This window comes from Phasianus colchicus, chromosome 34, assembly GCF_987193195.1.
Source record: "Phasianus colchicus chromosome 34, bPhaCol1.hap1.1, whole genome shotgun sequence".
NCBI lineage: Eukaryota > Metazoa > Chordata > Aves > Galliformes > Phasianidae > Phasianus > Phasianus colchicus.
In genome coordinates this window covers 2,433,801-2,460,272 of record NC_143469.1, presented here as the reverse complement: position 1 = coordinate 2,460,272, position 26,472 = coordinate 2,433,801, and the positions used below count along the sequence as shown (strand labels likewise).

The window sequence follows — 26,472 nt, the reverse complement described above, 5'->3', positions numbered from 1 at the left end:
TATGCCCCCCCCACCCCCCCCCACATCCTTATGCCCCCCCCACCCCCCCCGTCACATCCCAATGCCCCCCCACACCCCCCCACATCCTTCTGCCCCCCCCATCACATCCCTATGCCCCCCCCCTCCATCACATCCTTCTGCCCCCCCCCCACCCCCCCATCACATCCCTTTGCCCCCCCATCCCTATGCCCACCCCCCACATCCTTCTGCCCCCCCATCACATCCTTCTGCCCCCCCCCACCCCCCTATCACATCCCAATGCCCCCCCCCCACTCCCCCCACCCCCCCCGCATCCTTCTGCCCCCCACCACATCCCTATGCCCCCCCCGCCCCCCCCATGACATCCCAATGCCCCCCCACCCCCCCACATCCTTATGCCCCCCCCATCACATCCTTCTACCCCCCCCATCACATCCCTATGCCCCCCCACTCCCCCCCCGCCACATCCCTCTGCCCCCCCCACCCCCCCCATCACATCCCTATGCCCCCCCCCACATCCTTCTGCCCCCCTCACCCCCCCATCACATCCCTCTGCCCCCCCACCCCCCCACATCCCTATGCCCCCCCCCACACCCTTATGCCCCCCCCCCCACATCCTTCTGCCCCCCCCATCACATTCCTCTGCCCCCCCCCCACCCCCCCATCACATCCTTCTGCCCCCCCCAATCACATCCCTATTCGCCCCCCCTTCCCCCCACATCCTTCTGCCCCCCCCCACTCCCCATCACATCCCTATGCCCCCCCCAACCCCCCCCCACATCCCTCTGCCCCCCCACCCCCCCACATCCTTATGCCCCCCCCATCACATCCTTCTACCCCCCCATCACATCCCTATGCCCCCCCACTCCCCCCCCCCACATCCTTCTGCCCCCCTCACCCCCCCATCACATCCCTCTGCCCCCCCACCCCCCCACATCCCTATGCCCCCCCCCACATCCTTATGCCCCCCCCCCACATCCTTCTGCCCCCCCCATCATATTCCTCTGCCCCCCCCACCCCCCCATCACATCCCTCTGCCCCCCCACCCCCCCACATCCTTCTACCCCCCCCATCACATCCCTATGCCCCCCCCACCCCCCCTATCACATCCCTTTGCCCCCCCCCACATCCTTATGCCCCCCCCATCACATCTTTCTGCCCCCCCCACCCCCCCATCACATCCCTCTGCCCCCCCCCATCACATCCCAATTTCCCCCCCCCCCCCAAAACCAAACGGGGCCAAACACACTGTGAATTTGGGGGCGTTTCTTGGAGGGGGGGGGGCACATGAGGGTCTGCTTAATTCATTACCCCCCCCATCCCCCCCCACCCCATTGCCAAATATTGGTGGCCCCCCCCCAGATGTGACATATGGGATTGAGGCCCCCCCCCCCCCCCAAATGTGACATATGGGGTTGAGCCCCCCCCCCCCCCCCCAAAGTGCCTTTTGCTTTTTTTTTGGGGGGGGGGGGGCAACGAATTGAGCAGACCCTCATGTGCCCCCCCCCCGCCCCCCCCCCAGCTCCATTTGTACATAAGGGGAGTGGGAGTGCTGCCCCCTCCCGTATTTATTGCCTTTGTGTGACCCCCCCCCCCAGACTTCATTTTGTGGAGGGGACCCCAATAAAGGCTGTAAGGGACACAGGTGTCTGCTGTCCTGGGGGGGGGGGGCGGGGGGGGACATTTGGGGGGGGGGGGGGGCGCTTTGGGGGGAGGGAGGGGGACGTGAGGGGGGGGGGGCACTTTGGGGGGGAAGGGGGGGACGCTTTGGGGGGGGACGTTTGGGGGAGGGGACGTTTGGGGGGGAGGGAGGGGGACATGGGGGGAAACATTTGGGGGGGGGGACATGGGGGGGACATTTGGGGGGACGTTTGGGGGGAGGGAGGGGGACGTGAGGGGGGGGGACGCTTTCAGGGGGGAAGGGGGGGACTTTTGGGGGGGGACATTTGGGGGGTGGGCGCTTTGGGGGGAGGGAGGGGGACGTGAGGGGGGGGGACGTTTGGGGGTCGAGGGAGGGGGACATGGGGGGGAACATTTGGGGGGGGGGACGTTTGGGGGGACGTTTGAGGGGGGAGGGAGGGGGACGTGGGGGGGAGGGGGACATGGGGGGGAAGCTTTGTGGGGGGGACATTTGGGGGGGGCGCTTTGGGGGGAGGGAGGGGGACATGGGGGGGAACATTTGGGGGGGGGACATGGGGGGGAACATTTAAGGATGGGGAGACATGGGGGGGACGTTTGGGGGGGGATGTTTAGGTGGGGACGTTTAGGGGGGGAGGGGAGGGACGGGGGGGGACGTTTGGGGGGGGGAGGGAGGGGGACATGGGGGGGACATTTGGGGGGGACGTTTGGGGGGGGAGGGGGACATGGAGGGGGACGTTTGGGGGGGGGAGGGAGGGGGACATGGGGGGGGACATTTGGGGGGGAGGGAGGGGGACGGGGGGGGACTTTTAGGGGGTGGACGTTTGGGGGGAGAGGGGGACATGGGGGGAACATTTGGGCGGGGGACATTTGGGGGGACTTTTGGGGGGGAGGGGGGCATGGGGGGGACATTTGGGGGGGATGTTTGGGGGGGAGGGAGGGGGACATGAGTGGGGGAGACATAAGGGGGTGGGACATTGGGGGATGGGCGCTTTGGGGGGGCGAACGACGTGAGAGGGGGGGCGCTTTTGGGGGGAGGGGGACATGGGGGGGGCGCTTTGGGGGGAGGGGGGACGCTTTCGGGGGGGGACATGGGGGGGAACATTTGGGGGGGAGGGGACATAAGGGGGGGAGGGAGGGGGATGTGGGGGGGACATTTGGGGGGGGGGATATTTAGGGGAGGGCCGCTTTCGGGGGGGAACATTAAGGGAGAGAACATTTGGGGGGGGGAAACATTTGGGGGGCGGGACGCTTTGGGGGGGCGCTTTAAGGGAGGGGGACATTTGGGGGGGCGGGCGCTTTAGGGGGTGGGACAGAGGGGTCCTTATAGGGCACAGAGGGTCTGGGGGTTCCTATGGGGTGGATGGGGGGGGGGGTTGGGGGTTCTATAGGGTGGGCGGTGGTCTTATAGGGTCGGGGGTCCCTATGGTCGCGGTCCCTTTAAATCTCGGCGCCGGGACTGCTGAGGGGCGTGGCCTTTACTAACCAACCAATAAGCAACCGAAGAGGGCGGTTCCCTTTCCCGCTTCACCCAATCCGAAGGCGCAATGCTCCCGAGCGGCTGCTCTCAGCCAATCCGCGCCTCCGTTGCTCCCTTTTTTTTTTGTTTTTCTTTCGCACTGCCCAATCGGCGCTCTCCGTACTCCGGAAGGCGGGCCAATGGGGGAGCGGCGTGTTGGCTGAGTAGAAGGGAGGCGGGAAACCAAAATGGCGGCGGCGGCGGCGGCTGAGCGGCTTCCAGCTGAGGAGATTCCGCCTCTGGACCCGGCCGAGGTGCGCAACCGGCCGTTCCGGAACCGCCGCAAAGTGATCATCCGGGGGCTGCCCGCCGATGTCAGCAAGCAGGTGGGGAGCGGAGCGGGGGCTGGGGGGGCTGGGGGGGACTGAAGGGGGACTGGGGCCTGGGGCCTGGAGGGCGGTGGGGCCTCGTTTGGGGGCTGGGGGGGGGTTAAGGGGGGTTTCTTGGGGGGGCTGAGGGGGAAAGCGAGGCCTGGGGGGTCTTGGAGGGAGGGGGGGATTTCTGTGGGGACTGAAGGGGAAATGGGGCCTGGAGGGCAGTGGGGCCTCGTTTGGGGGGGAGGGGGGGGGAGGGGTTTCTTGGGGGGCTGAAGTGGGAGCGAGGTCTGGGGGGGTCGTGGGGGTCTTGGAGGGGCAGGGGGTGGGATTTCTATGGGGACTGAAGGGGGAATGGGGCCTGGAAGGCATTGGGGCCTTTTTGTTGGGGGGGGTCCAGGGGGAAGTGGGGTTTCTGGGTGGGGGCTGAGGTGGGAGCGAGGCCTGGGGGGGTCTGTGGGGTCTTAGGGGGGCTAGGGGGATTTTTATGGGGACTGAAGGGGGAATGGGGCCTGGAGGGCAGTGGGACCTCGTTTGGGGGGGAGGAGGGGTTAAGGGGGGTTTCTTGGGGGGGCTGAGGTGGGAGCGAGGTCTGGGGGGGTCGTGGGGGTCTTGGAGGGGCAGGGGGTGGGATTTCTATGGGGACTGAAGGGGGAATGGGGCCTGGAAGGCATTGGGGCCTTTTTGTTGGGGGGGGTCCAGGGGGAAGTGGGGTTTCTGGGTGGGGGCTGAGGTGGGAGCGAGGCCTGGGGGGGTCTGTGGGGTCTTAGGGGGGCTAGGGGGATTTTTATGGGGACTGAAGGGGGAATGGGGCCTGGAGGGCAGTGGGACCTCGTTTGGGGGGGAGGAGGGGTTAAGGGGGGTTTCTTGGGGGGGCTGAGGTGGGAGCGAGGCCTGGGGGGGGCTGTGGGGTCTTAGGGGGGCTAGGGGGATTTTTATGGGGACTGAAGGGGGAATAGGGCCTGAAGGGCAGTGGGGCCTCGTTTGGGGGAGGGGTGGGGTTAATGGGGTTTCTTGGGGGGGGGGGCTGAGATAGGAGTGAGGCCTGAGGGGGGTCTGTGAGAGGAGTTGGGGGGGGGGGGAAGGGGGTCTGAGGGGCATTGGGGGAGGAGTGGGGCACGGTGGGGAACAGTGGGATCTCAAGGGGGGGCTTCGGAGCTGGGGGGGCTGAGGGAAAAGTGGGGCTGGGGGGGGCAGTGAGGTCTCTGTATGGGGGAAGGGGGGGACGTGAGCATAGGGGGGGGGGACAGTGGGGCTGGGGGGGTGTGGGGCGTGGGAGGGTGGGGAGGGGGGGTCTGTAATGTGGTGTCATTTGGGGCTGAGGTGGAATTGGGGGGGGGAAGGAGGAACACATCTGGGACCTCCGCCCTCCAATTCCCCGTTTGCCCCGTTATGTGGGGCAGAAAATGGGCCCGATTTGGGATGAATTGGGGAATATTTGGGTGTGTTCCCCCCCCCCCCCCCCTTCAGGAGGTGCAGGAAATGCTGCGTGACTTCGAGCCCCAGCACTGCTTTGTGGACAGGCAGAGCGGAACGGGTGAGCGGCGCTAATTACGGCGCTAATTACGTGGGGAGGGTAATTAACGAGCAGAGAGTGGGCGGGGACCCTATAGGGCCGTTAGGGTTTGATCTGTGGGCCCTTTTGTGGTCTTTGGGGAGCTCAGGCGACCCCATAGGACCACCGGGGCTTCACCTGTGGGTCTTTTTGGGGTCATTGGGGTGGTTGGGTGGCACAGATGACCCCATAGGACCACCAGGATCCAATCAGTGCGTCCCTTTGGGGTCCTTTAGGGTTCCTTGGGTGGCACAGATGACCCTATGTGTCCTTTTGGGGGTCCTTGGGGTCCATTGGGGGGCACCAACCCCACAGGTATTTTGGGTTCCTTGGGTGGTACAGATGACCCCATAGGATCACTGGGATCCAATCAGTGGGTCCTTTTAGGGTCCTTGAGGTCCCCTGGGAGGCAGAGATGACCCTCTGTATCCTTTTGGGTTCCTTGGGGCTCGCATCTGACCCCATAGGGCCACCTGGATCCAATCAGTGGGTCCTTTTGGGGTCCTTTATGGTCCATTGGGGGACACAGGTAACCCCACAGGTCTTTTTGGGTTCCTTGGGGCTCACAGATGACCCCATAGGGCCCCCAGGGTTTCGCCTGTGGGTCCTTTTAGGATCACTGGGGTGGTTGGGTGTCTCAGATGACCCCATAGGACCATCAGGATCCAATCTGTGGGTCGTTTTGGGTTCCTTGTGGCTCACAGATGACCTCGTAGGACCACCAGGATCCAATCTGTGGGTCCTTTTGATGACCCTCTGTTTCCTTTTGGGGTCCTTGTGGCTCACATCTGACCCCATAGCACCACCAGGACCCAATTAGTGGGTCCTTTTGGGTTCCTTGTGGCTCACATCCGACCCCATAGGACCACCAGGATCCAATCTGTGGGTCCTTTTGGGGTCCTTGTGGCTCACATCTGACCCCATAGGACCACCAGGATCCAATCTGTGGGTCCTTTTGGGTTTCTTGTGGCTCACGTCTGACCCCATAGCACCACCAGGACCCAATCAGTGGGTCCTTTTGGGTTCCTTGTGGCTCACATCTGACCCCATAGGACCACCAGGACCCAATCAGTGGGTGCTTTTGGGTTCCTTGTGGCTCACATCTGACCCCATAGCACCACCAGGACCCAATTAGTGGGTCCTTTTGGGGTCCTTGTGGCTCACATCTGACCCCATAGGACCACTAGGATCCAATCTGTGGGTCCTTTTGGGTTCCTTGTGGCTCACATCTGACCCCATAGGACCACCAGGATCCAATCTGTGGGTCCTTTTGGGTTTCTTGTGGCTCACGTCTGACCCCATAGCACCACCAGGACCCAATCAGTGGGTCCTTTTGGGGTCCTTGGGGCTCACATCTGACCCCATAGCACCACCAGGATCCAATCTGTGGGTTCTTTTGGGTTCCTTGTGGCTCACATCCGACCCCATAGCACCACCTGGATCCAAACTGTGGTTCCTTTTGGGGTCCTTGGGGCTCACATCTGACCCCATAGCACCACCAGGACCCAATCAGTGGGTCCTTTTGGGTTCCTCGTGGCTCACATCTGACCCCATAGCACCACCAGGACCCAATCAGTGGGTCCTTTTGGGTTCCTTGTGGCTCACATCCGACCCCATAGGACCACCAGGATCCAATCAGTGGTTCCTTTTGGGTTCCTTGTGGCTCACATCTGACCCCATAGGACCACCAGAACCCAATCAGTGGTTGCTTTTGGGATCCTTGGGGCTCATGTCTGACCCCATAGGACCACCAGGATCCAATCTGTGGGTCCTTTTGGGTTCCTTGTGGCTCACATCCGACCCCATAGGACCACCGGGATCCAATCTGTGGGTCCTTTTGGGTTCCTCGTGGCTCACATCTGACCCCATAGCACCACCAGGACCCAATCAGTGGGTCCTTTTGGGGTCCTTGGGGCTCACATCTGACCCCATAGCACCACCAGGATCCAATCAGTGGGTCCTTTTGATGACCCTCTGTGTCCTTTTGGGATCCTTGGGGCTCATGTCTGACCCCATAGGACCACCAGGATCCAATCTGTGGTTCCTTTTGGGTTCCTCGTGGCTCACATCCGACCCCATAGGACCCCTCTCCCCCCCCCTAAAAACCTTCCCCCCCTTCTCCCCCCCAGCCTCCATCACCCTATCGGACGCCGCCGCAGCCCAGCTCGCCCTGCAACGCCTGCAGCGCTGCACCCTGCGCCGCCACCGCCTGCGTGCCGAAGTGCAGCCGTGCAGCTCCCTGCTCTGCGTCGCCCACCTGCCCCGGCATTGCGGCCAACAGCCGTGGGAAGCTTTGGTGCGGCCGTACGGCGCCGTGGGGAGGTGTTGGTTGGTTCACAGCCGGCTTTCGGGACGCTGTAAAGGTTACGGGTTCGTGGAATATTTGCACGAGGAGGCGGCGGCCGCGGCTCACGCGGAGCTGCAGGGCCGGGCGTTGGGGGCACAAGTTTTGTTCGTGCGTTGGTGCGAAGCCGCCGGAAGGGAGGTGATGGAGGAGGAGGATTTGCACGGCGGGTGTTTGTGCGTGGAAGGGCTGCCCAGGGGATACGCGGATGGAGAGGGGATCCGGAGGGTCTTCTCGGGGGTGTGCGGCCCTAAATTCTGTCAGGTATGGGGTGAGGGGGGGGGTTGTGGGGTAGGGGGGTGGGGAGGGGTTCAGCTGGGTCTTCTTGGGGGTGTGGGGCACCAAAATCTGTTGGATGTGGGGTGGGGAGGGGTTTGGGGGTCGTCTTGGGGGTGTGCGGCCCTAAATTCTGTCAGGTATGGGGTGAGGGGGGGGTTATGGGGTAGGGGGGTGGGGAGGGGATCCAGAGGGTCTTCTCGGGGGTGTGCAGCCCTAAATTCTGTCAGGTATGGGGTGAGGGGGGGGGTATGGGGTAGGGGGGTGGGGAGGGGTTCAGGTGGGTCGTCTTGGGGGTGTGGGGCACAAAAATCTGTTGGATATGGGGTGAGGGGGGGGTTATGGGGTAGGGAGATGGAGAAGGGATCCGGAGGGTCTTCTCGGGGGTGTGCGGCCCTAAATTCTGTCAGGTATGGGGTGAGGGGGGGGTTATGGGGTAGGGGGGTGGGGAGGGGATCGGGGGGGTCGTCTTGGGGGTGTGGGGCACCAAAATCTGTTGGATATGGGGTGAGGGGGGGGGTTGTGGGGTAGGGGGGTGGGGAGGGGATTGGGGGGTTGTCTTGGGGATGTGGGGCACCAAAATCTGTTGGATATGGGGTGGGGGGGGGTATGGGGGTCTTCAGGGGGGTGTGCGGCCCCACATTCTGTCAGGTATGGGGTGAGGGGGGGGTTATGGGGTAGGGGGGTGGGGAGGGGATCAGGGGGGTCGTCTTGGGGGTGTGGGGCACCAAAATCTGTTGGATATGGGGTGAGGGGGGGGTTATGGGGTGGGGAGAGGTATGGGGGTCGTCTTGGGGGTGTGTGGCCCTAAATTCTGTCAGGTATGGGGTGAGGGGGGGGTTATGGGGTAGGGGGCTGTTATGGGGTGAGGGGGGTTGTCTTGGGGATGTGGGGCACCAAAATCTGTTGGATATGGGGTAGGGGGCGGGGTATGGGGTAGGGGGGTGGGGAGGGGTTCAGCTGGGTCTTCTTGGGGGTGTGGGGCACCAAAATCTGTTGGGTATGGGGTGAGGGGGGGGGTATGGGTAGGGGGTATCCTGCCATGGGGATCCGGGGGTGGGGAGGGGTTTAGGGGGTCTTCTGGGGGGTGTGCAGCTCCAAATTCTGTCAGGTATGGGGTGAGGGGGGGGTTATGGGGTAGGGGGGTGGGGAGGGGATCCGGAGGGTCTTCTTGGGGGTGTGCGGCCCTAAATTCTGTCAGGTTTGGGGTGGGGGGAAGTATGGGGGTCTTCTGGGGGGGGTGTGGCCCCACATTCTATTTTTTGGGGGCTGACGTTGGGTTTTTAGGCGCATAAGTTGGGTTTTTGGGTGAAGACGTTGGGTTTTTGGGGGCAGATGTTGAGTTTTTGGGCAAAGACGTTGGGTTTTTGGGCGAAGATGTTGGGTTTTTGGGAGGACATTGGGGTTTTAGGCGCACAAGTTGGGTTTTGGTGAAGATGTTGGGTTTTTGGGGGGTGGACATTGGGCTTTTGGGGGGACGTTGGGTTTTTTGGTGCGGATGTTGGGTTTTTTGGGGGCGGATGTTGGGTTTTTGGGTGAAGATGTTGGGTTTTTGGGGGTGGACGTTGGGTTTTTGGGGGTGGACGTTGGGTTTTTGGGGGTGGACGTTGGGTTTTTGGGGGGATGTTGTGTTTTTTGGTGCGGAAGTTGTGTTTTTGGGCGAAGATGTTGGGTTTTTGGGCGAAGATGTTGGGTTTTTGGGCGAAGATGTTGGGTTTTTGGGCAGACGTTGGGTTTTTGGGAGGACATTGGGGTTTTAGGCACACAAATTGGGTTTTGGGGCACAGACGTTGGGTTTTTGGGGGTGGACGTTGGGTTTTTGGGGGGATGTTGGGTTTTGGGGTGCGGAAGTTGTGTTTTTTGGTGCAGAAGTTGAGTTTTTGGGCGAAGATGTTGGGTTTTTGGGGGCGGACATTCGGTTTTTGGGTGAAGATGTTGGGTTTTTGGGTGGGGTGTTGGGTTTTTGGGTGAAGACGTTGGGTTTTTGGGGGCGGATGTTGGATTTTTGGGCGAAGACGTTGGGTTTTTGGGGGATGTTGGGTTTTTAGGCACACAAGTTGGGTTTTTGGGTGCAGAAGTTGAGTTTTTGGGCGAAGACGTTGGGTTTTTGGGTGGGGTGTTGGGTTTTTGCGGCACAGAAGTTGGGTTTTTGGGCGAAGACGTTGGGTTTTTGGTGAAGATGTTGGGTTTTTGGGTGAAGACGTTGGGTTTTTGGGGGCGGATGTTGGATTTTTGGGCGAAGATGTTGGGTTTTGGGCGAAGACGTTGGGTTTTTGGGAGGACATTGGGGTTTTTGGGCGCAGAAGTTGGGTTTTTGGGCGCAGAAGTTGGGTTTTTGGTGAAGACGTTGGGTTTTTGGGTGCGGATGTTGACTTTTTGGGCGAAGACGTTGGGTGTTTGGGGGGACGTTGTGTTTTTGGGCGCACAAGTTGGGTTTTTGGGCACAGAAGTTGTGTTTTTGGGTGCAGACGTTGTGTTTTATGATCCCCACGCCCCCCAGTTGGCCTTTGGGCCGGATGGGCAGCCGCTGGGTTTCGCCGTGCTGGAATACGACTCCGCAGACGCCGCTGAACGCGTTCAGGCCGCCATGGACGGGGCTGTCGTCGGGGGCAGCCGTGTCTGTGTGTCCTTCTGTGCCCCTGGGCTGCCTGGGCACAAAATGCTGCCCGCCCTCGTCGCCGTCCGCACCGCGGTACGGCTGAGCTGGGGGGTCAGCATCGCTCCCTGCACATAGAAAGCAATGCAGGGTGGGCAGGGGGTGGGAATGGGGCTCCAAAGGGCCAAAAATTGGGGAATTGTGGCTGAATTCAGGGGTTTTCCTTCTCCCAACCAACAAAATCCCATTGATGGCAATTCTGGGAGTCTCTGGGGGTGGGAATGGGGCTCCAATCGGCCAAAAATTGGGGAATTGTGGCTGAATTTGGGGGTATTTCTTCTCCCAGCCAACAGAATCCCATTAATGGTGGCTTGGCAGTTTCTGATGGTGGGAATGGGGCTCCAACGGTCCCAAAATTGGATAATTTCACCAGAATTTGGGGCTTTTCTTCTTTTCAACCCAACAGTGTCCAATCGATGGCATCTCTGGGATTTCTGGTGGTGGGAATGGGGCTCCAATCGGCCAAAAATTGGGGAATTCTGGCTGAATTTAGGGGTTTTCCTTCTCCCAGCCAACAAAATCCCATTGATGGCATCTCTGGGGTCTCTGATGGTGGGAATGGGGCTCCAAAGGGTCCCAAATTGGGGAATTGTGGCTGAATTTAGGGGTTTTTCTTCTCCCAGCCAACAAAATCCCATTGATGGCAATTCTGGGAGTCTCTGATGGTGGGAATGGGGCTCCAAAGGGCCAAAAATTGGGGAATTGTGGCTGAATTCAGGGGTTTTTCTTCTCCCAGCCAACAGAATCCTGTTGATGGCACCTCTGGGGTCTCTGGGGGTGGGAATGGGGCTCCAATGGGCACCAAATTGGGCAATTCCAACTGAATTTGGGATTTCTTCTTCTTCCAACCCAACCAAAACCCACTGATGGCACTTCTGAGTGGTTCTGATAACGGGAATGGGGCTCCAAAGGGTCCCAAATTGGGGAATTGTGGCTGAATTCAGGGGTTTTCCTTCTCCCAGCCAACAAAATCCCATTGATGGCATCTCTGGGAGTCTCTGGGGGTGGGAATGGGGCTCCAATGGGCCAAAAATTGGGGAATTGTGGCTGAATTCAGGGGTTTTCCTTCTCCCAGCCAACAAAATCCCATTGATGGCAATTCTGGGAGTCTCTGATGGTGGGAATGGGGCTCCAATGGGCCAAAAATTGGGGAATTGTGGCTGAATTTGGGGGTATTTCTTCTCCCAGCCAACAGAATCCCATTAATGGTGGCTTGGCAGTTTCTGATGGTGGGAATGGGGCTCCAACGGTCCCAAAATTGGATAATTTCACCAGAATTTGGGGCTTTTCTTCTTTTCAACCCAACGGTGTCCAATTGATGGCATCTCTGGGATTTCTGGTGGTGGGAATGGGGCTCCAATGGGCCAAAAATTGGGGAATTCTGGCTGAATTCAGGGGTTTTCCTTCTCCCAGCCAACAAAATCCCATTGATGGCAACTCTGGGAGTCTCTGATAATGGGAATGGGGCTCCAAAGGGTCCCAAATTGGGGAATTGTGGCTGAATTTAGGGGTTTTCCTTCTCCCAGCCAACAAAATCCCATTGATGGCATCTCTGGGGTCTCTGATGGTGGGAATGGGGCTCCAAAGGGCCAAAAATTGGGGAATTGTGGCTGAATTCAGGGGTTTTTGTTCTCCCAGCCAACAAAATCCCATTGATGGCAGCTTGGCAGTTTCTGATGGTGGGAATGGGGCTCCAAAGGGTCCCAAATTGGGGAATTGTGGCTGAATTTAGGGGTTTTTGTTCTCCCAGCCAACAAAATCCTGTTGATGGCAACTCTGGGAGTCTCTGATGGTGGGAATGGGGCTCCAATGGGTCCCAAAATTGGGGAATTCTGGCTGAATTTGGCATTTTCCTTCTGCCAACCCCACAAAAATCCCAATAATGGCATTTTTAGGGTCTCTCATTAGGAAACGGGAGGTGAATCTTCCAAAACGTGGGGACTTTTCCTCCTCCCGACCCAACAGAAAACCCCATTGACGGCATTTTTAGGGTCTCCCCTTATGGGATCGGGTCTCCAAAGGTCCCCATTAGGAAGGATTTGCCCAATTTTGGCTTTTTTTGGCCCATTTTTTGCAGGCTCAGAGCCGTGGCCGAGGGCTCCTCCCCGACCCCACGTTGCTGCAGATCCTCAGCGCCCTCCGCAGCCCCACTGCTGCCCCACTGCTGCACGGAGCCCTGGGGGGCAAACGGGGTAAGGGGGGGCTGCCCCATAGCGCTGTGGGGCGGCCCCATAGCGTTGGGTGTTGGCCCCATAGCACCCATAGGGGGATTAATGGGGTAAGGGGGGGCTGCCCCATAGCGTTGGGTGTTGGCCCCATAGCACCCATAGGGGGATTAATGGGGTAAGGGGGGGCTGCCCCATAGCGTTGGGTGTCTGCCCCATAGCGTTGGGTGTCTGCCCCATAGCGTTGGGTGTCTGCCCCATAGCGCTGTGGGGCGGCCCCATAGAGCCAGGGGGCAAACAGAGTAAGGGGGCTGCCCCATAGCGTTGGGTGTCAGCCCCATAGCGTTGGGTGTTGGCCCCATAGCACCCATAGGGGGGTTAATGGGGTAAGGGGGGGCTGCCCCATAGCGTTGGTATCAGCCCCATAGCGCTGTGGGGCTGCCCCATAGTGTTGGGTGTTGGCCCCATAGCACCCATAGGGGGGTTAATGGGGTAAGGGGGGCTGCCCCATAGCGTTGGGTATCGGCCCCATAGCGCCGTGGGGCGGCCCCATAGCGTTGGGTGTTGGCCCCATAGCACCCATAGGGGGATTAATGGGGTAAGGGGGGGCTGCCCCATAGCGTTGGGTGTTGGCCCCATAGCACCCATAGGGGGATTAATGGGGTAAGGGGGGGCTGCCCCATAGCGTTGGGTGTTGGCCCCATAGCACCCATAGGGGGATTAATGGGGTAAGGGGGGGCTGCCCCATAGCGTTGGGTGTCTGCCCCATAGCGTTGGGTGTCTGCCCCATAGCGCTGTGGGGCGGCCCCATAGAGCCAGGGGGCAAACAGAGTAAGGGGGCTGCCCCATAGCGTTGGGTGTCAGCCCCATAGCGTTGGGTGTTGGCCCCATAGCACCCATAGGGGGGTTAATGGGGTAAGGGGGGGCTGCCCCATAGCGTTGGTATCAGCCCCATAGCGCTGTGGGGCTGCCCCATAGTGTTGGGTGTTGGCCCCATAGCACCCATAGGGGGGTTAATGGGGTAAGAGGGGTGGCCCCATAGCGCTGTGGGGTGGCCCCATTGCGTTGGGTGTCTGCCCCATAGCGTTGGGTGTCTGCCCCATAGCGCTGTGGGGCGGCCCCATAGAGCCAGGGGGCAAACAGAGTAAGGGGGCTGCCCCATAGCGTTGGGTGTCAGCCCCATAGCGTTGGGTGTTGGCCCCATAGCACCCATAGGGGGGTTAATGGGGTAAGGGGGGGCTGCCCCATAGCGTTGGTATCAGCCCCATAGCGCTGTGGGGCTGCCCCATAGTGTTGGGTGTTGGCCCCATAGCACCCATAGGGGGGTTAATGGGGTAAGGGGGGCTGCCCCATAGCGTTGGGTATCGGCCCCATAGCGCCGTGGGGCGGCCCCATAGCGTTGGGTGTCTGCCCCATAGCGCTGTGGGGCGGCCCCATAGCGTTGGGTGTTGGCCCCATAGCACCCATAGGGGGATTAATGGGGTAAGGGGGGGCTGCCCCATAGTGTTGGGTGTCTGCCCCATAGCGTTGGGTGTCTGCCCCATAGCGCTGTGGGGCGGCCCCATAGAGCCAGGGGGCAAACAGAGTAAGGGGGCTGCCCCATAGCGTTGGGTGTCAGCCCCATAGCGTTGGGTGTTGGCCCCATAGCACCCATAGGGGGGTTAATGGGGTAAGGGGGGGCTGCCCCATAGCGTTGGGTATCAGCCCCATAGCGCTGTGGGGCGGCCCCATAGCGTTGGTTGTTGGCCCCATAGCACCCATAGGGGGTTTAATGGGGTAAGAGGGGTGGCCCCATAGCGCTGTGGGGTGGCCCCATAGCGTTGGGTGTCTGCCCCATAGCGTTGGGTGTCTGCCCCATAGCGCTGTGGGGCGGCCCCATAGAGCCAGGGGGCAAACAGAGTAAGGGGGCTGCCCCATAGCGTTGGGTGTCAGCCCCATAGCGTTGGGTGTTGGCCCCATAGCACCCATAGGGGGGTTAATGGGGTAAGGGGGGGCTGCCCCATAGCGTTGGTATCAGCCCCATAGCGCTGTGGGGCTGCCCCATAGCGTTGGTTGTTGGCCCCATAGCACCCATAGGGGGGTTAATGGGGTAAGGGGGGCTGCCCCATAGCGTTGGGTATCGGCCCCATAGCGCCGTGGGGTGGCCCCATAGCGTTGGGTGTCTGCCCCATAGCGCTGTGGGGCGGCCCCATAGCGTTGGGTGTTGGCCCCATAGCACCCATAGGGGGATTAATGGGGTAAGGGGGGGCTGCCCCATAGTGTTGGGTGTCTGCCCCATAGCGTTGGGTGTCTGCCCCATAGCGCTGTGGGGCGGCCCCATAGAGCCAGGGGGCAAACAGAGTAAGGGGGCTGCCCCATAGCGTTGGGTGTCAGCCCCATAGCGTTGGGTGTTGGCCCCATAGCACCCATAGGGGGGTTAATGGGGTAAGGGGGGGCTGCCCCATAGCGTTGGTATCAGCCCCATAGCGCTGTGGGGCTGCCCCATAGTGTTGGGTGTTGGCCCCATAGCACCCATAGGGGGGTTAATGGGGTAAGGGGGGGCTGCCCCATAGCGTTGGTATCAGCCCCATAGCGCTGTGGGGCTGCCCCATAGTGTTGGGTGTTGGCCCCATAGCACCCATAGGGGGGTTAATGGGGTAAGGGGGGGCTGCCCCATAGCGTTGGTATCAGCCCCATAGCGCTGTGGGGCTGCCCCATAGTGTTGGGTGTTGGCCCCATAGCACCCATAGGGGGATTAATGGGGTAAGGGGGGGCTGCCCCATAGCGTTGGGTGTTGGCCCCATAGCACCCATAGGGGGATTAATGGGGTAAGGGGGGGCTGCCCCATAGCGTTGGGTGTCTGCCCCATAGTGTTGGGTGTCTGCCCCATAGCGCTGTGGGGCGGCCCCATAGAGCCAGGGGGCAAACAGAGTAAGGGGGCTGCCCCATAGCGTTGGGTGTTGGCCCCATAGCACCCATAGGGGGGTTAATGGGGTAAGGGGGGGCTGCCCCATAGCGTTGGTATCAGCCCCATAGCGCTGTGGGGCTGCCCCATAGTGTTGGGTGTTGGCCCCATAGCACCCATAGGGGGGTTAATGGGGTAAGAGGGGTGGCCCCATAGCGCTGTGGGGTGGCCCCATAGCGTTGGGTGTCTGCCCCATAGCGTTGGGTGTCTGCCCCATAGCGCTGTGGGGCGGCCCCATAGAGCCAGGGGGCAAACAGAGTAAGGGGGCTGCCCCATAGCGTTGGGTGTCAGCCCCATAGCATTGGGTGTTGGCCCCATAGCACCCATAGGGGGGTTAATGGGGTAAGGGGGGGCTGCCCCATAGCGTTGGTATCAGCCCCATAGCGCTGTGGGGCTGCCCCATAGTGTTGGGTGTTGGCCCCATAGCACCCATAGGGGGGTTAATGGGGTAAGGGGGGCTGCCCCATAGCGTTGGGTATCGGCCCCATAGCGCTGTGGGGCGGCCCCATAGCATTGGGTGTCTGCCCCATAGGGCTGTGGGGCGGCCCCATAGCGTTGGGTGTCTGCCCCATAGCGCTGTGGGGCGGCCCCGTAGCATTGGGTGTCTGCCCCATAGGGCTGTGGGGCGGCCCCATAGCGTTGGGTGTCTGCCCCATAGCGCTGTGGGGCGGCCCCGTAGTGTTGGGTGTCTGCCCCATAGCGCTGTGGGGCGGCCCCATAAGTGTGTTTGTGCCCCATAGGTCTCCTGGGTGCTGCCCCATTGCTGCCCTTCTGCCCCACGGTGCTGCAGTCGATGCTGCAGAACCCAATGCGGGTATGGGGGGGGGGGGAGGGAGGATTTGGGGTGAAATTGGGGAATTTGGGGCAATTTGGGGGAGATTTGGGGGGGATTTGTGACAGTTTGGGGGAATTTAGGCCAATTTTGACCAATTTGGGCCAATTTGGAAGGATTTGGGGCAATTTGGGGGAATTTTGGCCGATTTGGGGGAATTTTGGCCAATTTGGGAGGATTTGGGGCAATTTGGGTAAGATTTGGGGGGATTTGTGACAGTTTGGGGGAATTTGGGGCAATTTTGACCAATTTTGACCAATTTTGGCCAACGTGGGGCGAATTTGGGGCAATTTTGTGAGATTTGGGAGAATTTGGAGGAATTTGAAGTTGGGGGTGGTGGGATTTGGGGCGATTTGAGGTGATTTGGGGGGGATTTGGGGAACGGAGGAATTTGGGGTTGGAGGGTGGGGAAATTTGGGGTGAGATCGGGGCGGTTTTGGGTTGAAAAAGGTGAATTTTGGGTGCGTTGCGTTGCAGAAGCCGGGGCTGCTGGGGGAGGCGCCATTGAGGGTGCTGCCCCAGGGCATCATGGGAATGCCAACGCTGAACGCTGCGCCGCTGCTGGGCGACACCGCCACTGGTATGGCACCTTCCAGGACCTTCCCAACCCATATTCTGATCTTCCAGGACCTTCCCAACCCATATTCTGACCTTCCAGGACCTTCCCAACCCAACCCATCCTTCTGAGACCTTCCAGATCTTTCCCAACCCATTCTATGGCGCTGTGACCTTCCAGGACCTTCCCAACCCAACCCATCCTTCTGAGAACTTCCAGGTCTTTCCCAATCCATATTCTGACCTTCCAGGACCTTCCCAACCCAGCCCGTCCTTCTGAGACCTTCCAGGACCTTCCCAACCCATATTCTGACCTTCCAGGACCTTCCCAACCCAACCCGTCCTTCTGAGACCTTCCAGGTCTTTCCCAACCCATATTCTGACCTTCCAGGACCTTCCCAACCCAGCCCGTCCTTCTGAGACCTTCCAGGACCTTCCCAACCCATATTCTGACCTTCCAGGACCTTCCCAACCCAACCCGTCCTTCTGAGACCTTCCAGGTCTTTCCCAACCCATTCTGTGGCGCTGTGACCTTCCAGGACCCTTCCAACTCTTTCTCTGACCTATTAGGTCCTTCCAGGAACTTTGAACCCCTTCTCTGACCTTCCAGGACCCTTCTGACCCATTCTTTGACCTTCCATGACCCTCCAACCCCTTCTCTGACCTTCCAGGACCCCTTCCAACCCATATTCTGACCTTTGAGGACCTTCCAGGACCCTTCTGACCCATTCTGTGACCTTCCAGGGCCCTTCCAACCCCTTCTTTGACCTTCCATGACCCTTCTGACCCATTCTATGACCTTCCAGGACCCTCCAACCCCTTCTCTGACCTTTGAGGACCTTCCAGGAACTTCCAACCCCTTCTAGGACCTTCCATGACCCTTCTGACCCATTCTGTGACCTTCCAGGGCCCTTCCAACCCCTTCTCTGACCTTTGAGGACCCTTCTGACCCCTTCTTTGACCTTCCATGACCCTTCTGACCCATTCTATGACGTTCCATGACACTCCAACCCCTTCTCTGCCCTTCCAGGACCCCTTCCAACCCATATTCTGACCTTTGAGGACCTTCCAGGACCCTTCTGACCCATTCTTTGACCTTCCAGGACCCTTCTCACCCCTTCTCTGACTTTCCAGGACCCTTCCAACCCATATTCTGACTATTGAGGACCTTCCAGGACCCTTCTGACCCCTTCTCTGACCTTCCAGGACCCTTCTGACCCCTTCTCTGACCTTCCAGGACCCTTCTGACCCATTCTGTGACCTTCCATGACCCTCCAACCCCTTCTCTGCCCTTCCAGGACCCCTTCCAACCCATATTCTGACCTTTGAGGACCTTCCAGGACCCTTCTGACCCATTCTGTGACCTTCCAGGACCCTTCCAACCCCTTCTCTGACCTTCCATGACCCTTCTGACCCCTTCTCTGACCTTCCATGACCCTTCTGACCCATTCTATGACCTTCCAGGACCCTCCAACCCCTTCTCTGCCCTTCCAGGACCCCTTCCAACCCATATTCTGACCTTTGAGGACCTTCCAGGACCCTTCTGACCTCTTCTCTGACCTTCCAGGACCCTTCTGACCCATTCTGTGATCTTCCAGGACCCTTCCAACCCATATTCTGACCTTCTCTGACCTTCCACGTCCCTTCTGACCCCTTCTCTGACCTTCCAGGACCCTTCCAACCCATATTCTGACCTTTGAGGACCTTCCACGTCCTTTCTGACCCCTTCTCTGACCTTCCAGGACCCTCCAACCCCTTCTCTAACCTTCCAGGACCCTTCTGACCCATTCTGTGACCTTCCATGACCCTCCAACCCCTTCTCTGCCCTTCCAGGACCCCTTCCAACCCATATTCTGACCTTTGAGGACCTTCCAGGACCCTTCTGACCCATTCTGTGATCTTCCAGGACCCTTCCAACCCATTTTCTGACCTTCTCTGACCTTCCACGTCCCTTCTGACCCCTTCTCTGACCTTCCAGGACCCTCCAACCCCTTCTCTGACCTTCCAGGACCCTTCTGACCCATTCTTTGACCTTCCATGACCCTTCCAACCCCTTCTCTGACCTTCCAGGACCCTTCCAACCCATATTCTGACCTTTGAGGACCTTCCAGGACCCTTCTGACCCCTTCTCTGACCTTCCCGGCCCCTTCTGACCCATTCTGTGATCTTCCAGGACCCTTCCAACCCATATTCTGACCTTTGAGGACCTTCCACGTCCTTTCTGACCCCTTCTCTGACCTTCCAGGACCCTCCAACCCCTTCTCTAACCTTCCAGGACCCCTTCCAACCCATATTCTGACCCCTTCTCTGACCTTCCAGGACCCTTCTGACCCATTCTGTGATCTTCCAGGACCCTTCCAACCCATATTCTGACCTTCTCTGACCTTCCACGTCCCTTCTGACCCCTTCTCTGACCTTCCAGGACCCTCCAACCCCTTCTCTAACCTTCCAGGACCCATTCCCACTCTATCCCCCCCCCCCTACAGGCGGTGACGTCCCCCCTTGCCCCCCATTGGGCGGCGTTGCCATGGCAGCGGATCGGGACGGCCCCTCATTGGCTGCATCCCTCCTCAGCACCGCCAACAGGCGGAACGCCGGCGCTCCTCCAACCACCGCGGTGAGCCTGCAGTGGGTGACAGCACGGCGGGGGTTGTTTTGGAGGTCTGAGGGGGGAGGGAACCTCCAACCGTGGGGTTGGGGTGACAGCACCCGGGGTGGGGTGTTGGTGGTCCTCCAACAGTGAGAGTTGGTCCTCCAAAGGCTGACAGCTGTGTGGTTGTTCCCTTGGAGGTCTGAGGGGGGTGGTGGTGGAGGGGGGGGAACCTCCAACCGTGGGGTTGGGGTGACAGCACCCGGGGTGGGGTGTTGGTGGTCCTCCAACAGTGAGAGTTGGTCCTCCAAAGGCTGACAGCTGTGTGGTTGTTCCCTTGGAGGTCTGAGGGGGGTGGTGGTGGTGGAGGGGGGGGGGGGGGTGTGAACGTCCAACCGTGGGGTTGGGGTGACAGCAGCCAGGGTGGGGTGTTGGTGGTCCTCCAAGGGCTGACAGTGCTGTGGTTGTTCCCTTGGAGGACTCAGTGTGGCAGGGTTGGGGTGACAGCACCCAGGGTTGGGTGTTGGTGGGTCCTCCTACAGTGAGAGTTGCGTGGTTGTTCCCTTGGAGGTCTGAGTGGTGGTGGTGGTGGTGGGAGAACCAATGGGGTTGGGTGTTGATGGTCCTCCTACAGTGAGAGCTGTGTGGTTGTTCCCTTGGAGGACCTACTGGGACAGGGTTGGGGTGACAGCACCTGGCAAGGGGTGTTGGTGGTCCTCCAAGGGCTGACAGCTGTGTGGTTGTTTCCTTGGAAGACCCACTGGCAGGGTTGGGGTGACAGCACCTGGGGTTGGGTGTTGGTGGTCCTCCAAGGGCTGACAGTGCTGTGGTTGTTCCCTTGGAGGTCTGAGTGGTGGTGGTGGTGATGGGAGAACCACTGGGGTTGGGTGTTGGTGGTCCTCCAAGGGCTGACAGCTGTGTGGTTGTTCCCTTGGAGGTCTGAGGGTGGTAGTGGTGGAGGGGGGGGAACCTCCAACCATGGGGTTGGGGTGACAGCACCCAGGGTTGGGTGTTGGTGGTCCTCCAAGGGCTGACAGTGCTGTGGTTGTTCCCTTGGAGGTCTGGGTGGTGGTGGTGGTGATGGGAGAACCACTGGGGTTGGGTGTTGGTGGTCCTCCAACAGTGAGAGTTGTGTGGTTGTTCCCTTGGAGGACCCGCTGTGGCAGGGGTTGGGTGTTGGTCCTCCAAGGGCTGACAGCTGTGTGGTTGTTCCCTTGGAGGACTCATTGCAGTGGGGTTGGGGTGACAACACCCGGCGTTGGGTGTTGGTCCTCCAAGGGCTGACGGTGCGGCGGTGGTTGCGTTGCAGGGGTCGTTGCTGGGGGAGCCGCCCAAGGACTTCAGGATCCCCCGCAATCCCTACCTCAATCTGCGCAGCCTGCTGCTGCCCAGCATCACCGGTCAGCCCCATAGCGCTGCCCCATAGCGCCGCCCCATAGCGCCGCCCCATAGCGCCGCCCCATAGCGCCGCCCCATAGCGCCGCCCCATAGAGCCGCCCCATAGCGCTGCCCCATAGCGCCGCCCTTAGCACTGCCCCATAGTGTGCCCCATAGCGCTGCCCCATAGAGCATCCAATAGCACCGCCCCATAGCGTCCAATAGCACCACCCCATAGCACTGCCCCATAGTGTGCCCCATAGCACCGCCCCATAGCGCTGCCCCATAGCACCGCCCTTAGCACTGCCCCATAGAGCCCCATAGCGCTGCCCCGTAGCACCACCCCATAGAGCCCCATAGCACTGCCCCATAGCACTGCCCCATAGCGCCGCCCCATAGCGCCACCCCATAGATCCCCATAGAACTGCCCCATAGCCCTGCCCCATAGCATCCAATAGCGCCGCCCCGTAGCGCCGCCCCATAGCGCTGCCCCATAGCATCCAATAGCACCGCCCCATAGCGCTGCCCCATAGCGCTGCCCCGTAGCACCACCCCATAGAGCCCCATAGCACTGCTCCATAGCGTCCAATAGCACCACCCCATAGAGCCCCATAGCACTGCCCCATAGCGTCCAATAGCACCACCCCATAGCGCTGCCCCATAGCGCTGCCCCGTAGCACCACCCCATAGAGCCCCATAGCACTGCCCCATAGCACCGCCCCATAGAGCCCCATAGCGCCGCCCCATAGAGCCCCATAGCGCCGCCCCATAGAGCCCCATAGCACTGCCCCATAGCGCTGCCCCATAGCATCCAATAGCGCCGCCCCATAGCGCTGCCCCATAGCACCGCCCTTAGCACTGCCCCATAGAGCCCCATAGCGCCGCCCCATAGCGCCACCCCATAGCATCCCATAGCACCGCCCCGTAGCACCGCCCCATAGAGCCCCATAGCACTGCCCCATAGCGTCCAATAGCACCACCCCATAGCGCTGCCCCATAGCACCGCCCCGTAGCACCGCCCCGTAGCACCACCCCATAGAGCCCCCTAGCACTGCCCCATAGCGCCGCCCCATAGAGCCCCATAACGCCGCCCCATAGAGCCCCATAGCACTGCCCCATAGCGCTGCCCCATAGCATCCAATAGCGCCGCCCCATAGCGCTGCCCCATAGCACCGCCCTTAGCACTGCCCCATAGAGCCCCATAGCGCCGCCCCATAGCGCTGCCCCATAGCATCCAATAGCGCCGCCCCATAGCGCTGCCCCATAGCACCGCCCTTAGCACTGCCCCATAGAGCCCCATAGCGCCGCCCCATAGCGCTGCCCCATAGCATCCCATAGCGCTGCCCCGTAGCACCACCCCATAGAGCCCCATAGCGCTGCCCCATAGCGCCCCATAGCGCCGCCCCATAGCACTGCCCCATAGCACTGCCCCTTAGCGTCCAGTAGCACTGCCCCATATCACCGCCCCATAGCGCTGCCCCATAACACAGTCCCATAGCACCCCATAACGCCCCACAGCTCCAGCCCTATAATACCCCATAGTGCCCCATAACTCTGCCCCACAGCGCCCCACAGCTCTGCTCCATAATGCCTCGTAGCACCCCGCAACTCTGCCCCACTCCAGCCCCACTCTGCCCCATAGCGCCGCCCCATAGCGCCGCCCCATAGCGCTCTTCCTTCCCCCCAGGCATCGGTGCCCCCCAGGCGTTGGCGCTGCCACCCCACAGCGTTTTGGGCACCGGCCCCACAGCGCGGATCTCATCGACCCTCAGAGAACCACTGCTGCCATCGCCTGGGGCCGCCGCTGAGGGGGTACGTGTGGGGCTGCCCCACAGATCCCCCTCTGCCCCATAGATCCTCCTCTGAACCCCGCAGATCCTCATCTGCCCCACAGATCCTCCTCTGAACCCCACAGATCCCCCTCTGCCCCATAGTTCCTTCTCAGAACCCCACAGATCCTCCTCTGAACCCCATAGATCCTCCTCTGCCCCACAGATCCTCCTCCAAGCCCCGTAGATCCTCCTCTGCCCCATAGATCTTCTCTGAACCCCACAGATCCCCCTGTGCCCCCCACAGATCCTACTCCTCTGCCCCCCACAGATCCTACTCCTCTGCCCCCCACAGATCCTACTCCTCTGCCCCCCACAGATCCCCCTCTGAACCCCACAGATCCCCCTCTGAACCCCATAGATCCCCCTCTGCCCCATAGCTCCTTCTCAGAACCCCACAGATCCCCCTCTGCCCCCCACAGATCCCCCTCCAAACCCCACAGATCCCCCTCTGCCCCACAGATCCTCCTCTGAACCCTATAGATCCCCCTCTGACCCCACAGATCCTCCTCCGAACCCCATAGATCCTCCCCCTCTGCCCCACAGATCCCCCTCTGCCCCACAGATCCTCCTCTGCGCCCCACAGATCCTCCTCTGCACCCCACAGATCCTCCTCTGCACCCCATAGATCCCCCTCTGAACCCCATAGATCCCCCTCTGCCCCCCACAGATCCTCCTCCGAACCCCATAGATCCTCCTCTGCCCCACAGATCCCCCTCTGCCCCCCACAGATCCTACTCCTCTGCCCCATAGATCCCGCTCTGAACCCCACAGATCCCCCTCTGCCCCACAGATCCTCCTCTGAACCCCACAGATCCCCTTCTGAACCCCACAGATCCCCCTCTGCCCCACAGATCCTCCTCCAAACCCCATAGATCCCCCTCTGCCCCATAGATCCCCCTCTGCCCCATAGATCCCCCTCTGCCCCCCACAGATCCTCCTCCAAACCCCATAGATCCCCCTCTGCCCCACAGATCCCCCTCTGCCCCATAGCTCCTTCTCAGAACCCCACAGATCCCCCTCTGCCCCCCACAGTTCCCCCTCTGCCCCACAGATCCTCTTCTGAACCCCATAGATGCTCTTCCAAACCCCACAGATCCTCCTCTGCCCCATAGATCTTCTCTGAACCCCACAGATCCCCATTGTGCCCCCCTCCGTTGTGCCCCCCCCCCCCACATTGTGCCCCCCCTTTTCCCCCCAGACCCCCATCGTTCCCCCCACGCCGTCAGCATCGCACAGTGCCCCCCCCAAGGTGAGACCCCCCCCCCCCAATTTCATATGGGGGTCTTTGGGGGGGGGGGTTCTGTAATGGGGTCATGGGGGATCTATGGGGCAGTGGGGGGGGGCTCTATTAGGGAAGGCTCTATTGGGGGGGGGGGGGCTTTTATTGGGGAATCTGGGGGGGTCTATTGAGGGGGGGGCTCTATGGGGGTGCCTGGGGGGGCTTTATTGGGGGGGGGATCTATTGGGGGGGGCTCTATTAGGGAAGGCTCTATTGGGGGGGGGGGGCTTTATTGTGGGGGATCTATTGGGGAATCTGGGGGGGTTCTATTGGGGGGGGCTCTATGGGGGGGGGGCTTTATTGAGGGGGATCTATTGGGGAATCTGGGGGGGTTTATTGTGGGGGGGGCTCAATGGGGGGGCTTTTGAGGGGGCTCTACTTGCGGGGGGCTTTATTGAGGGGGATCTGGGGGGGGTTCTATTGTGGGGGGGGCTCTATGGGGGGGCTTTATGGGAGAGTCTGAGTGGGGCTTTATTGGGGGGGGGGTCTATTGGGGGGGGGCTTTATTGAGGGGGATCTATTGAGGAATCTGGGGGGGTTCTATTGAGGGGGGGGCTCTATGGGGGGGCTTTTGAGGGGGGCTCTATGGGGGTGCCTGGGGGGGCTCTATTGGGGGGGGCTTTATTGAGGGGGATCTGGGGGGGGTTCTATTGTGGGGGGGGCTCCATGGGGGGGCTTTATGGGAGAGTCTGAGTGGGGCTCTATTGGGGGGGGGCTTTATTGAGGGGAATCTATTGGGGAGTCTGGGGGGTTTCTATTGAGGGGGGGCTCTATGGGGGGGCTTTATTGGGGGGCTCTAATGTGGGGGGGCTTTATTGAGGGGCATCTATTGGGGAGTCTGGGGGGGTTCTTTTGGGGGGGGGCTCTATGGGGGGGCTTTATTGGGGGGGTCTGTATTGGGGGGGGCTTTATTGAGGGGGATCTGGGGGGGGTTCTATTGTGGGGGGGGCTCAATGGGGGGGGCTTTTGCGGGGGGCTCTATTGGGGGGGTCTCTATTGGGGGGGGGCTTTATTGAGGGGCATCTATTGGGGAATCTGGAGGGGTTCTTTTGAGGGGGGGCTCTATGGGGGGGCTTTTGAGGGGGGCTCTATGGGGGGGGCTTTACTGGGGGGGGGCTCTAATGTGGGGGGGCTTTATTGAGGGGGATCTATTGGGGAGTCTGGGGGGGGTTCTATTGGGGGGGCTCTATTGGGGGGGCTTTATTGAGGGGGATCTTTTGAGGAATCTGGGGGGGTTCTATTGAGGGGGGGGGGCTCAATGGGGGGGGCTTTTGAGGAGGGCCTGGGGGGGGGGGGGCCTTTACTGAGGTGGGGGGGGGGGGGCTGTATTATGTCTCCCTATAGGAGGAGCTCCATGGGGAGTGGGACCTTTATTGTTGGGGGGGGGGCACTGAGATATTGGTGTGTAAACCTGCCCCCCCCCCCACTTTTATATTTCAGACCCCCGTGCCCCCCCCCCCCAAAAGGCCGTGGTCTCAGCTGTTGCCCCCCCCCGAGCGCAGCCCTGAGGGCTGCTATGTGGGGCAGCACTCCCAGGGCCTGGGGGGGCACTACGCCGACTCCTACCTGAAGAGGAAGCGCATCTTTTAAGGACCCCCCCCCAAAATAAGTCGTTCCCCCCCCCCACATTGATCTCAATATCACGACAACCGATTATTTCTTCATTTTTGTTCCCTATTTTGGGGTCTTTCGAAGGCGTTGCTGTGCCCCCCCCCTCCCCCCCCCCTTTCCCATTGCACAAAGTGTGTTTGGGTTGGGGGGGGGGTCAGACCCCCTTTTTTCCCCCTTTTTTCCCCCTTTTTTCCCCCCCCCCAGTTGGAAAATACCCATTTTGGGACCATTTCTCCCCATTTTAGGGGTGTCCCCCCCCCATTTTGGGACCACGTTCTCCCCCCCCCCCCCCCATGACACAACGTATGTGGGGGGGTGTCACACCCTCTTTCCCCCCCCCACCCCATAGAAAAGTCCCCATTTGGGGCCATTTCCCCCATTTTAGCTCCCTGTGCCCCCCCCCCTCATTTTAGGGCCACGTTTCCCCTATGCCTCAAAATATGGGGGGGTCACAGCCTCTGCCCCCCCCTTTGAAAATCCCCATTTTTGGGGCCATTTCTCCCCATTTTAAATCCCTGTGCCCCCCCCCCTCCACCCCCCCACTTTTTTCGGGGGGGTCCAGCTTTTAATTCCCCCCCCCCCCCCAGTATAGCAGCACACGGAGCTTCATTTTGAGGTGGGGGGGGTCACATTTGACCCCCCCCCCCCATCCTCCATGCTCCTCGCCTTAACTGCTGCTTTAAGGTGGGGGGGGGGGAGGGGGAGGATCGACCCTCCTTCCCCCCCCCCCCACAATTTTATTTCCGTTACATTTCAGTATGGATTTCTTTTTGCTGGGGGGGGGGGGGGGGCAACACTGTCCATCCCCCCCCCCCCCCAGAGGATGAACTTTTCTCAAAGTAAAGCTATATTTATATCAACCCCCCCCCAACTTTGCTTTGGTCTCGTTATTTCTGATGGGAATCCCCCCCCCCTCCCCATTAATGTCTGGGAACCCCTGTGTTGTGTGTGTGTCCCCCCCCCCATTTCATATATAGGGCCCCCCCATCCCCATTCAATTGTTGGC

General features: G+C 60.7%; 1 protein-coding gene across 2 annotated transcripts; it reads left to right on the top strand.

Moving 5' to 3' along the window:
• The first annotated feature begins 3,138 nt into the window (after positions 1-3,138).
• On the top strand, positions 3,139-25,990 carry RAVER1 (ribonucleoprotein, PTB binding 1). Of its 2 annotated transcripts, none has more exons than XM_090128667.1 (12): positions 3,139-3,462; positions 4,921-4,987; positions 7,135-7,613; positions 10,126-10,335; positions 12,359-12,473; positions 16,131-16,204; positions 16,700-16,802; positions 19,264-19,394; positions 20,677-20,767; positions 22,432-22,556; positions 23,775-23,825; positions 25,296-25,990. In XM_090128667.1, exons 1-12 carry the CDS (start codon positions 3,325-3,327, stop codon positions 25,443-25,445), a joined length of 1,734 nt encoding a protein of 577 aa, XP_089984793.1. In that variant the 5' UTR covers positions 3,139-3,324; the 3' UTR covers positions 25,446-25,990. The 2 variants fall into 2 exon arrangements, with proteins under 2 accessions (XP_089984793.1, XP_089984794.1); XM_090128668.1 differs by having other exon boundaries at positions 3,169-3,462; positions 10,126-10,317.
• Positions 25,991-26,472: the final 482 nt, after the last annotated feature.

Excerpts from the sequence above, each read along its gene's own strand:
- RAVER1 (XM_090128667.1), top strand. The coding sequence starts at position 3,325 with ATGGCGGCGGCGGCGGCGGCTGAGCGGCTTCCAGCTGAGGAGATTCCG. Across the intron at positions 7,614-10,125 it reads GCGGCCCTAAATTCTGTCAG|TTGGCCTTTGGGCCGGATGG; the intron begins GTATGGGGTGAG and ends CACGCCCCCCAG. Across the intron at positions 12,474-16,130 it reads AGCCCTGGGGGGCAAACGGG|GTCTCCTGGGTGCTGCCCCA; the intron begins GTAAGGGGGGGC and ends TGTGCCCCATAG.